At 50.9% G+C, this 13,132-nt stretch overlaps 1 protein-coding gene across 1 annotated transcript; it reads left to right on the top strand.

Annotated features, from left to right (window-relative positions):
* Positions 1-10,467: 10,467 nt before the first annotated feature.
* On the top strand, positions 10,468-11,915 carry LOC306800062 (NAD(P)(+)--arginine ADP-ribosyltransferase 2-like). The gene is given in 3 exon segments (XM_079301860.1): positions 10,468-10,961; positions 10,964-11,245; positions 11,656-11,915. Coding segments are annotated over 3 exon segments (822 nt in total). The 5' UTR covers positions 10,468-10,507; the 3' UTR covers positions 11,742-11,915.
* Positions 11,916-13,132: the final 1,217 nt, after the last annotated feature.

Here is a 13,132-nt window from a genome sequence, read left to right as displayed (position 1 = left end):
CCCCCACATCCCCCAGTGCCCCCAGTCCCACTCCCCCACTGCTCACTGGGTTGCTGTCACACCCCAGACACAAATGGGGTCCCCTACCAGATGACATCCCTGTAGGCAACCTGAGCCTTGGGTGACCTGTTCCTATCCCCTCGACTCACCTGTTTGCTGCTGCTATCCCTCCTTTGCCAACTGCAGCATCAATTGGGGTGGGCCTGGCCTGGTTATGAGAGCTACCACCCACCCACCCTCTTTATTGGGGCCTTTTCCATAAGCAGCCAATTTTCAATCTGCCCAACTCTATCCAGGCCTCCCCTCTGGTTTTGAAATTCCTTTATCAGGAATTAACATCAGGTGCTTTATTGCAGGGTAATTTCCCCCACAGATTTGGCAATCTCCATGCTGCTGAGCCCTGCACTGTGGCAGAGCCCCTTCTTTGGGCAGCTGGCTGCTATCAAGGAAGGACAATATTTCCTGTTCATATTTAATCAGAGATCCCTGTGCTGAGAATAGATTTCTTTATCTCCATGAGTCTCCACGGGCATGAGCAATGCCCAAAGCAGATCTCATGTGAGTTCCTCTGTTTGCTCTTTTTCCTGCTGCCACCTCCAGAGCTCTTTGTGACACTGCGAGCTCCACCCGTGGTTCCACATCTTCGAGTTACAGTGACCAGAGTATAAAATGCATAACAAAACCATAATCTTCTGTCCCAAATTGGATTTCCTGGCCCCTGGGATGAGCAGAACAGTCTGTGCTATGGCTCACAGTTGTTCTGTGGTTGAGTTGTTCTGAACAGCACCCCACAGGTCTCCTGAGTCTCCCCCACAAAGGAGACCCCAGAATGAGCTTTGATTTGGACTCCTAAGGAAGGACACGTGTTCTGTAACTCAAAGATGACCCCAATTTCAGCATCTCCCATGGGATCTCCAGGCTTCAACAAACCCCTTTGATCTTTTGTGTACCAGTGACAGCACTGGGCTCTGGGAGTCCTGAGGTTTTATTTTCTTGCCCAGTTTTGAGATTCAGTTTGGTGAGCCAGGTAGGAGAGAATTCTCTGCCCGGCTGCAAGGTCAGCTGGAGATGGGCAGGCCCTTGATGTGCCCTGAGAATTTCCCAGAGGGACTCCATGCTTCACCAGCTCTCTGTGGGGGGAGACAAGGATGGACTGCAGGAAATTCAAGGTATTTGTTGATTGCTTTGGATTTTCTTTCTGGTCCTGGTTCAGTAACTCCTGTAAGACGCGTGTGACAACTCACGCTGGGCGCTGGATCACGGGTGAAATTTCCAATGTTGATACCAAACAGGCTGGAGTCCTACAGGGGTTAGAATGCCCTAAAAGAAATCTGATGATTTTAGGTACTGGCCCAGGTCTTGGAATTTGGGGTTTGATTGTTGTGCATGTCATTTTGTGCCTCCTGTACATGATTGGTGTTTCTTGTCCATCTATTAATAAGATTTTATTTCTTGCCTGTGTGTCTGTCAAAATGATTTTGGCTTGAGCCACCTCGTCCTATGTTCCCCTAGAGGATCAGGACGGGGTGGATTGTGCAGGGCTGGACTGTGTGATCCTTTCCTGTTAATTGCTCATCAGAGCTGCAAATGCCAGCACTGGTGCAGGACAAAGCTCCAATTCCCAACCCCAGTGTCAATGCAATGAGAGTCAAGAGAGGAACACAATAATGATAATTATAGTGATAATTTTGGCTGTAAAGTGAGGGTGTGTGGATAGAGTCAGGAGTGGGCAGCCCCAGCAGGTAGGAGAATGTAAAAGAGATTCCCTGGGGTGAGATCTGGCTGATTAAAAGATTTGGGAGGGGTCTCTGGGGGAAATTTAAAGAAAAGTGATTTAATGAAATCTTGTAATCAATGGTGTCCACTATATAAATTACAAAATGAGGAAAGGTGGCCTGTAATGGGACCTTACAATATAATACTCTATTGTAGTTAAGGTTGTTCTTAGGAAGAAAAAGCAAATGGAACAAAGTCATTTACCTGGACTTGTTTTTCACTCTGAGAAACAAGCCTGAATGGCGGAGAGGGTGTGGTATTAGTTTACCTCAAAAAGATCCCTTAGTTTTGGCCCTAGAGAAAAGATGGAGGTAAAAGAAAAATGAGAAGGTGTTGTTGTGCAGGTAGCACAGGTCAGAAATGTGTTGAGATACAGAGGAGAAGACAGCGCGGTTGATCTTTTAGAATTACAATCTAATCTCCTCAGGAGAGTTCTCTTCTACTTAGCCAAAGTATTGGGCCTGAGCAATTCTTTTGCAAGGGTAATAAAGCCTTTATTTTATAGGGCTTTACCTATATGCCAAATCTCTCCTGGTCCTGCAGCTCAGGGGGGCTTTGCCACACAGAATCTCTCCACCCTAATTTTACATATTCATTAAAATGGGCTCTTTAGCTGTTGGGGGTTGAGTGTTTTTCTATTACTGTGTCAATTGAAAGAATTTTTCCCTTATCATGCCAATAGAGCTGGCCGGGTTACACCCAGGGTCCCTGATGGGTCCAGACAAAGGGGGTGGGGATGGCCCCGGAGGGGCCTCTGAGGTTTCCGGGAGGGCACTCGCGTTTCCGAGCTGCGAGGAGGACGCCTGGGATCGTTCAGCCACGCAGCCGAGCACAGCAGAGCCAGACCCTCTGCGACCACCTGCCCTGCATCTGCCCTGTTCCAGCCTCCTGCCTCTGCGGACACAGCTGATCCCCCGGACACACACGGTGAGCGAGGAGCCGCCGCCCTCGGTGAGGGTGAGCCCGTTCCCGCCTGAGACCGGCGTGGCCGCTGCTGCCCCTCCCCCCTCCCTCCTGCCTCTGTTCCCGTCTGCCCTCAGCAGCTCCGGGCTGTGGACTAAGCACAGAAACAGCGTGCTTGCATCTAAAGGGACTGACACCGAGTTATCTATTCTGTTCTGTTAGCAATTTTAACAACTGCTATTGTTTTCTGCTTGTACAGTTAGATATATTAGTAAAAGAGCTGTTATTCCCCCCCTTATCTCTGCCTCAGAGTCCTTGATTCAAACAATTATAATACTTGGGGGAAGTGGAACCAAAGTCTCTGTTTCAAAGGGAAACTTCTGCCCTTACTGGCAGACACCTGTCCTTTCAAACCAAGACAGATTTGGCACCCAGACATGGGCAGAGGGCACTGAGTTGAGAGTTAAGACAGGAATAACAGCTCTCTTAACTGGCAATATGTTGTCTGGTTTAATCTGATTTGTGTTCCATGTGGTCACAGCCATCTCCCTCCCATTTGCAAGCCCTTATTTGAATTTGGGCCCCCTCACCAAAGTTACTGTAGCTATTATCCGATTTGTTTGGTGGATTGATTATGTCAGGAATTCATGGGGTTTTAATTTTTTCAGAGAAGCGGTTGCATGGATCCGGAGCTATCGTACTCTAACTGCGTGTTTCTGGGGCTATTTCAGTAATGGTACTTACTGTGAGGTAACGAGTGCAAGGGAAATTTTCTCCCAACCCATCACTCAGTTTTTTGAGGCTACCCCACTGGTTCTCAAGGATTTCAGATCTCTTTTAATTGCCAGTGCTATTATACAGTGGCTGGTGTTGCTGATAGGCCTGTTTTACTTAGCATTCAGAAACAAGGGAATATTGGCTTGGACAACAACTCTGATACCTGCCCCAGGGACTAGGGATGTTGCCCCAGAACCTGCCTCTGCCGCAGGGACTAGGGATGTTGCCCCAGAACCTGCCTCTGCCCCAGGAACTAGAGATGCTGCCCCAGAGCCTAACCCTGCCCCACAGCCCACCGCAGAAATGAGCCACCCAGAGTGGGTGGGGGTTCTAGTGAAGGACATAAGTCAGATGTTGAAGGAGCATAGCCAGATGATGAAGGAGTATTTTCCTCCAGCTGGTGAGAAACCCTCCCCCTGCCCTAAAGAGGGAGAGTCAGATGGTGCTGCAGTGGAACCCGTATGTTGTATCTGTCCAGGTTCCAGCTGGATCACAGGAACAGCCACAGCCAGCAGCAGTTGCTCCTGTGGAAACTAGGAAATCTAAGATTAAAACGAGGCACTTAGATAATGGGGATCAGCAAGGAAGGTCCTCACAACCAGCAAGGGAGCCAGAGGTTGAGATTGTCACAGAGTCTCTCTCATACGATAGTCTCCGTAACCTGTGTAAAGACTGCTCGGTGGGGCCATGAGCCCTTTACAACTTGGTTACTCCGGGCTGTGGACTAAGCACAGAAACAGCATGCTTGCATCTAAAGGGACTGACACCGAGTTATCTATCTGTTCTGTTAGCAATTTTAACAACTGCTGTGTTTTCTGCTTGTACAGTTAGATATATTAGTAAAAGAGCTGTTATTCCCACCCCCTTATCTCTGCCTCAGAGTCCTTGATTCAAACAATTATAATACTTGGGGGGGAGTGGAACCAAAGTCTCTGTTTCAAAGGGAAACTTCTGCCCTTACTGGCAGACACCTGTCCTTTCAAACCAGGACATTAGCTAATACAGAACCAGCACTTCTCCTGTAAACAATTTGCGTGGCTGTGCCTCTTTCAGGAAATAATTTTTAATATCTTGGGAAGTCATAAAAGTGGGGTCCCTGGGGGTCATTTTCACTGAGTGCCCCAATAGCCCAGTTGACCTCACCTCAAATTTTGGCTGTGGGCGGGCGTTGCCCCTTTTGTGTTGCAGAACATATCAAACTTTATCTTATTTTCCACTGTTTCCAGCCATGTTTATTGTGCTGTGTAAATACTTTTACATCCTTGTCCTGGGTTGATGTGATCCCCAAATCGTGTAGAAAGTTTGTTTTGGCTAGTGGCTCGCCGGCACTCTCCCCCATTGGCCGCTGCTGCTGGTTGGGGCTGCTGCGTTCCTCCCTACTGGTTTCCCCCCTACCACTGGCTTTCGCTGCTTTTGCTGTTGCTGTTCGCTGGGCTGCTCTCCCCTTTCCCCTCCCCTTTCCTCCCCAATTTTGCTTGGCTTATTTTGCTGGCTTTTTGCATTTTTCTTTCCTTAGTAGCCAGGAAACATCCATCACCCGAGCCGAAAACATCAAGAAGATCGCAGACTCGGTCGTGAAAAGACACACGCATTCCTGCCCTCCCCGACATCGGAGCCGCTCTGAAAGTTACACCTACTCAGATGGGTGACAAATTCCTCTGCCATCCATGGCTGTTTTTTTTCCCTTGTTGTTGGGGAGTGTTTCTTTTTGTGTGTTTTATAAAATAAACAAGTTTTTTCCACTTTTCCCTCTGAGGAAGTTCTTTCCCGAACCCGGTAGGGGGAGGGGGAGGAGTTCTGGGGGTTTGTTTCTGGGGGCTCTCCTTTGTGAGAGTTTTTCCCCAAATTTTGTCCCAAACCAGGACAATCCTTTTATTGTTTCCACTTTTGTCAGTCTTTAAGCTCTGCCCAACATCTTCACCTGGGGAAAGGCCACACTGTGAAAGGCCAAGTGTCCACAGAGAAGTCTTGAAACTGTATCCAGCAATTTTTTTGTGTCCTCACTCTTGTCCTGTTCCCTAGTGGACTGTGCTAGGGAACCCTCAGCTCCCTTTTTTCTTTGTACCCTGGTTCTTATTTGAACCCTTGATACCTGAGTCTCCAGGTTTCTTACAAACCTGACCAATTCCTGACTGGTCTCTCAGCGCCTCCAGCCCCTGACCTTTTAAATAAAATTCTTTCAACAAACGTCCCCTGCTTTATTGTAAGCCCTTATGACAAAACCCTGCCAGCTCCCAATTTTATTTAAAATCCCCTCTTCACTCGCTTTGTTCCTTCTCGTGAGAAGGCAGAACTTAGGCTAGAAGAACCCCACACTCACTCTGTAATAATGTTACATCTCAATTATACACCAGTCACGCACCGCCCCACCAAGCTGTTCCTACAGTTCGCTGTTCTCATCTGGATCTTCGCGCAAAAGAAATTACGGGTAATTTACTGCAGTTTTCCTCTGGGAGCTCAAATTCCTTGCCTGTGCCTTATCTGTTTTATGAATTTCATATCCCAACAGTCACCCAAGGCCACCAAAGGTGGGGACGCTCTGTCAGGATCAGTTTTCCCCTGAAAAATGGAAATTCATCTCATTGCAGTCGCCAAATTTGTTATAAATTACTCATCACAACTGGGTAGGTCAATCAGTAAGGGAATTTATTAGTTCATTGATAATGAACAGGCAACACAGCACTGAGGACGTGGGGAGTCTGTGCTCTGACAACACATTCATCCTTCCCCTGGTCACTGCCCCTTTTATAGGCAGATTCTTGGTGGGCTGTGACATGCCCACTGTGCTGGGTTACAAGTCCAAGGAAGCCTGAACATGTTGGCTAGGACTCCAGCAGCAGTAGCTACAAGCCCCCACCAGGTCTGGACAAGGCTCAAACATGTTTTCAGGATACACTCTTAGCAAACAGGTAATAGCAGGGACAAGCCTGCTCATGTTCAAACAAGCCAACATTTTTCTTATACATAAGAGTGGATCTAATTCATGATTATAGTGACGAAATAATAAAAATACATAAAAACTAAGAAAATCAACAATTTAGAACAAAGTGATTTAAACAAATATAATGAAATTAGATTTTCTTGTGTCTCATGTCTATGCTTTACTTTGGATTCAGTGTTCTTGTTTATATTGATTATAATGACACAAATCACTATGTAACGTTTCACAGCCCAGATGATCTCACCTCAAGATTTGGCTTTGGGCAGGTGCTGTCCCTTCTGTGTTAGAGAACTTATCAAACTTTATCACTTTCTTTACTGGCTCCAGTCAAGTTTATTGCACTGTGAAAATACTTTCACATCCTTCTATCATTTTCACTTTTGTAGTCTTTGAGCTCTGCCCAGCATCTTCACCTGGGGAAAAGTCACTCTATGAAAGGCCAAGTGTCCACATAGAAGTCTTGAAACTTAAATAACTTAAAATTTAAATAAAGGGACAGAGTTCCCACAGCCATGCCCCCATGGGGTTTCTCTCTCGGGGTTCTTTGGGCACAGTCTCTGTTTATCCCCAGCTCCCAGCTGCACTGTCCCTCTTCCTTTCCCCAATGCTGAGGCACATTCGAGGTGCAGCCTTCCCAAACCACCTGCCCCACATCCCCCTCGGACCTGGCATTTCCCCCCAGCGTTCAGAAGTTCAGGCTGCCTGGGTTATGCAATAGACTTTGTGGGGGTCCCACTTCTCCTATTACCACAAAGTTTGGAAGCTCAAACTCTCTGCTGAAACCACCTGCTGTGACAAACTTCTTGTTTCTCATGTGGACACATCAAGACCCGTTTTGAAGACACTGACAACCATTTCTCCTTGTCACAATCCGCTCAACCTGAACGGGAGTCGTGATGGTTCATTCGACCCCAGGGTGCAAAAGCAAGAGACTCAGGTTTGTTTCGCAGAAAGCAATAATGCAGTTTATTCAGTGCCAGAGAGAGAGAGAGAGAGAATGAGAGAGAGAAGGATGGGATATGGCTACCAACAGACGGGACGCATCCTCGTTGCCGTCCGACGAGACGAAATGCATCTTCAATCCATTGGGGAGAAAGAGATCTCAAAGTCAGTTTGGGGAAAATCACTTTTTATAGTCCTTTTCCAATAAGAGTGTCCTCTGGCCAAAAGGTGGGAAGATTTATGGACTGTTGTGTGTTGAGATTGTACCCCATGACGCAGGCACAGGGACAGGGTGCAATAACCATCACCCTGCAGCACCATGACAAGCACCAGGCACAGCTACAAACAGCCCTTGGCCCACAAGCATCCACCTCGGCCAGGCTGAGCTCTGGTTCAGAGCAAGTGGTGCAATCTCAGGTCCCAGACTCTGATGATGGTCGTGAGGCAGATCAGAGAAACTTCAGACCGACTCTTACATAGGGAAATAGTGGCACTATGGCCACTGCCCTCTGCAGCAAGTGGCACTGGACAGGGACCTCTGCTCAGGGCTCTCTGGAGAAGCATCTTCTTTGGGGAGCATCCCCTTCCCAAGGCAGGAACCTCACACTTATTTCATTCCAAGCAGGAATACGGGAAAGGAATCCCTGTCTGAGAGGGGACTGAATGTTCCCAGGGTTAGGTGGTGAAGGACCAGGCCCCACTCTGCTTCTTCACCACTGGTTGTCAATACAGGGTTAGTGATTTGGGCTTGTTTCAGCCCAATTCAGGACCAAAATCTGCACAAGATCCTCTCAATCCAGCCCTGATGGCCATGAACGGGGATTTGTCCTTGGCCACATTCCAGGCAGAACATCCTGCTCTCCCATGCACTCCAGGAAGACCTTAACACCTGGAAATTGAGACGCTGGAGAGAGCAAGGACAAGTCCCTCTCCTAGGGAGGGACAGTCCCCATTGCCACCGTTGGATGGGGGCAGCTGCTGGAGCAGCTCTGGAGAAGGACATGGGGGTGTTGCTGGGTGACCAGTGGAGCTGGCCCTGTGGCCAGGGGCCAGGAGGGACCTGGGAGGCATCAAGAGGAGCAGGGCCAGGAGGCCAGGGAGTGACTGTGCCCCTCTGCCCTGCCCAGTCAGGCACATTGAGAGTGTTGTGTCCAGTTCTGTGTCCAGTGCTGTGTCCAGTTCTGTGTGCAGTGCTGTATCCAGTTCTGTCCAGTGCTGTGTCCAGTTCTGTCCAGTACTGTGTCCAGTTCTGTCCAGTACTGTGTCCAGTTCTGTGTCCAGTGCTGTGTCCAGTTTTGTCCAGTGCTGTGTCCAGTTCTGCCCAGTGTTGTATCCAGTTCTGGCCCAATAACCGGGCCAGGCCCACCCCGACTGATGCTGCAGTTGGTGAAACCTCGGGGGAGTCCATGAGATGGAGACTGGTGTGCAACCTCAGACACTCAGTGTACCTAGGACAGAACTGTCAGGTCAGTTCCAGAACTGAATGCCAGGTCTGTTTTAAATTAACTCTTTGAGCTCAAACCCATCACCTCCAGGGATCTCTGGAAGAGGAAACACTTCTAGGGATTGCAGGCAAATGGATTTTCTGAGCTACCATGCAAAGAAGGGTTCAGGTATCTCCTGGTGTTGGTGGAGTCCTTTTTTGGGGGCCCAGAGCTTCTCCTGCAACACCAACACAGCCAGGGAAGCCAGCCAGGCAGTGCCCCAAGAGATCATCCCCAGGCTTGGGGTGCCTACAGGGATGTCATCTGGCAGGGGGCCCCATTTGGTGTCTGGGGTGTGGCAGCAACCCAGTGAGCAGTGGGGAGTGGGACTGGGGACACTGGGGGAGATGTGGGACTGTGGGACGGGGGTCCTGGTGGATCAGAAATAAGAAAGAGAATAGAAAGTTTCTGTTCTCCTGAAGATGGTGGATAGGACTGAAAGATGAAATACCAGAAAATTATTAAAGGATGTAGTAGTGGGGACACCGCAGGGTGAGGGTGGCTGGAGCCCATGAGGGGCTTTGCCACGTTCTCTAACACAGAAGCAGCAGCGCCGAACAAAAGCAAAAGGTCAAGGCCAGGTGATGCAGGATATTGCACCACTGAGTGATAACCACATCCTGAAGCCCCCTTTATGGCTCCCTTGTTGTGTAAAATTCTATACCAAAAGAGGCAGAGCCATGCAAATTATTTACAGGAAAAGTCCTGGTTTTCTGTTAGCTACCAGCCCATTTTAATGAATATTTAAAATTAGGGTGGATAAATACCCTGTGCAAAGCTCCCCTGAGCTGCAGGAGCAGGAGAGATCTGCTGTGAGTCTGAGCTGATAAAGAATTCCGGCTCTCTGGTACCCCCAGGTGTGTCAGGGAGTTCACTGCGGCTGATTTCGGTATCAGGGGCTGGGGGGACACTGGGGACACTTGGGGGGATAGGGGACAGGGGATTGTGGGACTGGGGTCTGGGGGGAACTGGGGGGGCACTGGTAGGCACATGGGACTGGATTGATTTCCTGAGGGCCCACTGGGGGACTCTTGGGAATGGGACTGGGATTGGGGAATGGGGGAGAACAAGAGGGACACTGGGGGACCCCAGGCCTTGGGTCAGGCTCCTGGGGGGCAGGGTGTGTAAGCAGGGGAGATACAAGAGACTGGGTACAGGGATTGGGTCACAAGAGGCACTGGGAAACACTGGGAGGGGGGACACATAAAAATGGGAGAGGGATAGGGGTGGTGAGTGGAAATGGGGCTGCTGGAGGGGAGTCAGGAAGTGACCCCAGGATTTGGGATCAGGGTCCTGCAGGCGAGATGAGAAGACACCGTGAAGGGGGATATAGGACTGTGGGAGTGGGATTGGGGTTCTGGAGGACACTGGGGACACTGGGGAGGCTCCCAAAATGACCCCAGGATTTGGAATTGGGTTCCCAGTACATGTCCAGAGTTCTCCTGTCTGGGGGTGCCGCTCCTCCCCAGGCTGACCCCACTGTCCCTCCTCGGCCCCTCACCAAGGAATCCTCCCCATGTCCCCTCATGTCCCTCAGCGTCTCCTGCATCCCATCAGTGTCCCCTGGGCCCCTCAGTGCCCCCTCAGCATCCCCTATTTCCCCTCAGTTCCACTCTGTGTCTCCTCTGTGTCCACTCTGTGCCCACTTTGTGTCTCCTAGTGGCCACCGTGGACTCTCCTCTCCATGGCCCCCCTGACTCAGACCCTGGCACTGCTGGCAATGGCCGTGGCCACTGTGGCCATTGAAGTGGTGCCCCTGGACATGGCCCAGAAGTCCTTTGATGACCAGTACCTGACCTGTGCCGATGACATGGTCACGAAGCTGCCAGAACTCAAGAGCACTGAATTTCTCCAGAATCCTGAGTTTGCCAAGGTCTGGAATGAATTCAAGACCACCTTGCAGGCGCAGACTAGCTTCATGACCAGCCTGAGCCAGGACGAGCTCATTGCCCTCAGGGTCTACACCGGATCGAGTCTGTACAGCGATTTCAACAAAGCTGTGCGCGAGGCCGGCAGCTCCCGCCAGCAATACCACAAGAAATTCCACTTCAAAACGTTGCATTTCCTGCTGACCCAGGCTGTGCAGCGCCTGAGGGTGCCCAACAACTGCCAGAGCACGTACAGGGGGCTGTATGATGTGCATTCAAGGTGAAAGTCGGTGACAAGGTTCGCTTTGGGCAGTTCGCGTCAACGTCGCAGAGCCGCGAGGTGGCGGCGGGGTACGGCACGGACACGCTGTTCCACCTGCACACCTGCCACGGCGCCGACATCCAGAAATTCTCCTCCAAGCCCATGATAAGGAGTGTGGTGCCGCCCTTCGAGACCTTCGATGTCACCGATGTCCGTTCAGAAGGGGGCACGATGACCATTGAGCTGCGCTCCAGCGGGAATGTCAGCAACTACAACTGCGAGTGGCTGAGAGGTGATGTCACAGGGGGTTATTCCCTGGGGGGCCGGGACGGGGATGCTCCATGAGGGTTGGGGACAAGGACACCCAATGCTGGGGACACCATGGCCCAGAGGGGACCCCACTGACCTCCTTACCCATTTCTTCCCACCCCATGGCCTCCTGAACCCCTGACGCCATGACCTCCTCAGTCCATGGTCACCCCACATGGGGCCCTGACCCACCTGACCCTCAATCCATGATCACCCCGTCGCCATTGTCCCTCCCCCACATGGCCTTCTGACTCCCTTGATCCCCCTGATCCCCACACCCCATGGTCCCCATTCTTACCCCCATGGTCCTCCTGACCCCCATGACCCCCACACCCCATTGTCCCCCTGTCCTTCTCCCCCATGGCACTCTGACCCCTCTCTTTGTCCTCCCAGGTGGGACTCTCCCCAGGACCTCCCCCCACCTCTGGGGGCTTCTCCTGGCCACTGTGGCCACGACAGTGTTCACTGCAAGCCTCTGAGCCACAAGGCCACCAAGACCACAGTGACCTTGGAGACACTTCCCCATGCAGGGGTTTGGGAGCAGCAATGGCACTGCCACCTCCTAAAACTCCTTGCCTACATCGCCTGATGGATCCAAAAAAATGCTGTTTGCTCACCTGGTGTATCAAAAGTTGATCAAAAATTTGATCCTTGCTCACCTGGCCTGTAAAGGTTTATCAAGACTTTGATTTTTACTCACCTGATGAATCCACTACAGCTCCTTTAGCACCTTTTCTTCAGGGTGCCTCTTCTGCAAAAATAAAGCGGTTTTTCCAAAAGGCAACTGAAAGTTTTGTTTTCCAATCCTTGACCCTCAATGAGGAGATGGAGAAATGTTCCTCCCTTTTGTTCATTTACTGCAGCCCCTCAGGAAGGACCCAGAGGGGCTGGAATGTGTCCAGGACAGGGACAGAGCTGGGGAGGCATCTGGAGCAGCAGGAGCTGCAAGGGGCTGCTTGGGGTAATTAAAACAGGATGAACAATCAGTTCAAAAAGTTCCAAAATTCCTGATTCGAGGCAACAAAATAAAAGAACATTAGGAGGAAAAAACAAAACCAAACAAAAAGGATGAAAAAGAAAACAGAGATAAGGGGAGAGAGGCAGAACCAGCCATTTATTTCTAAAAGACATGGTGTTAAACGCAGGAAAACTCTTTTGCCACCCAGACGGGGATTTTCCCTCATTAGCCCGCCCGGCTCCCGAGCTCGCCCTGCAGCTGCAGTTCCGGAATTGGCCACCGGAGGCAGCAGCGAGCGCGGGCAGCAGCGGCAGTTCCGGGTGCCACCAGCAGGCGGCAGCACGAGCTGCTGGCGCTGCCGAGCGCCCGCCCCGGGCTCGGGAATGGCTCGGGATGGAGCGACCTTAAAGCGCGCCCGGGGCCAGCCCTGCCCGGCCAGGGACATCTTCCCCCGGGCCAGGCTGCTCCAAACCCCGTCCAGCCCTGGCCTTGAACCCTTCCAGGGCGGGGCAGCCGCAGCTTCCATGGGCAGCCTGTGCCAGGCCATCACCACCCTCACAGGGCGGGAGTTTATAGGAAGATGGGCAGTGATGTCCTTGAAAAATGACTCGGTCGGTCGGGGTCTTTAGGAGAAATGGTTGTCAGTGGCTTCAAAATGGGTCTTGATGTGTCCACATGAGAAGACACGAAGTTTGTCACAGGTGGTTTCATCAGAGTGTTTGAACTCCCACACTTTAGTGTAATAGAAGAACAGACACAAAGGCTATTGCATAACCCAGGTAGCCTGAATTTCTGAACAATGGGGGGAAATGCCAGGTCCGAGGGGGATGTGGGGCAGGTGGGTTTGGAAGGCTGCACCTCGAATGTGCCTCAGCATTGGGGAAAGGAAGAGAGCACCCTGAAGTTGGGAGC

The sequence above is a fragment of the Erithacus rubecula genome, assembly GCF_903797595.1.
Source record: "Erithacus rubecula genome assembly, chromosome: 3".
Lineage (NCBI taxonomy): Eukaryota > Metazoa > Chordata > Aves > Passeriformes > Muscicapidae > Erithacus > Erithacus rubecula.
The sequence above is the reverse complement of the archived record's forward strand: the minus strand, read 5'-3'. Positions and strand labels throughout refer to the sequence as shown.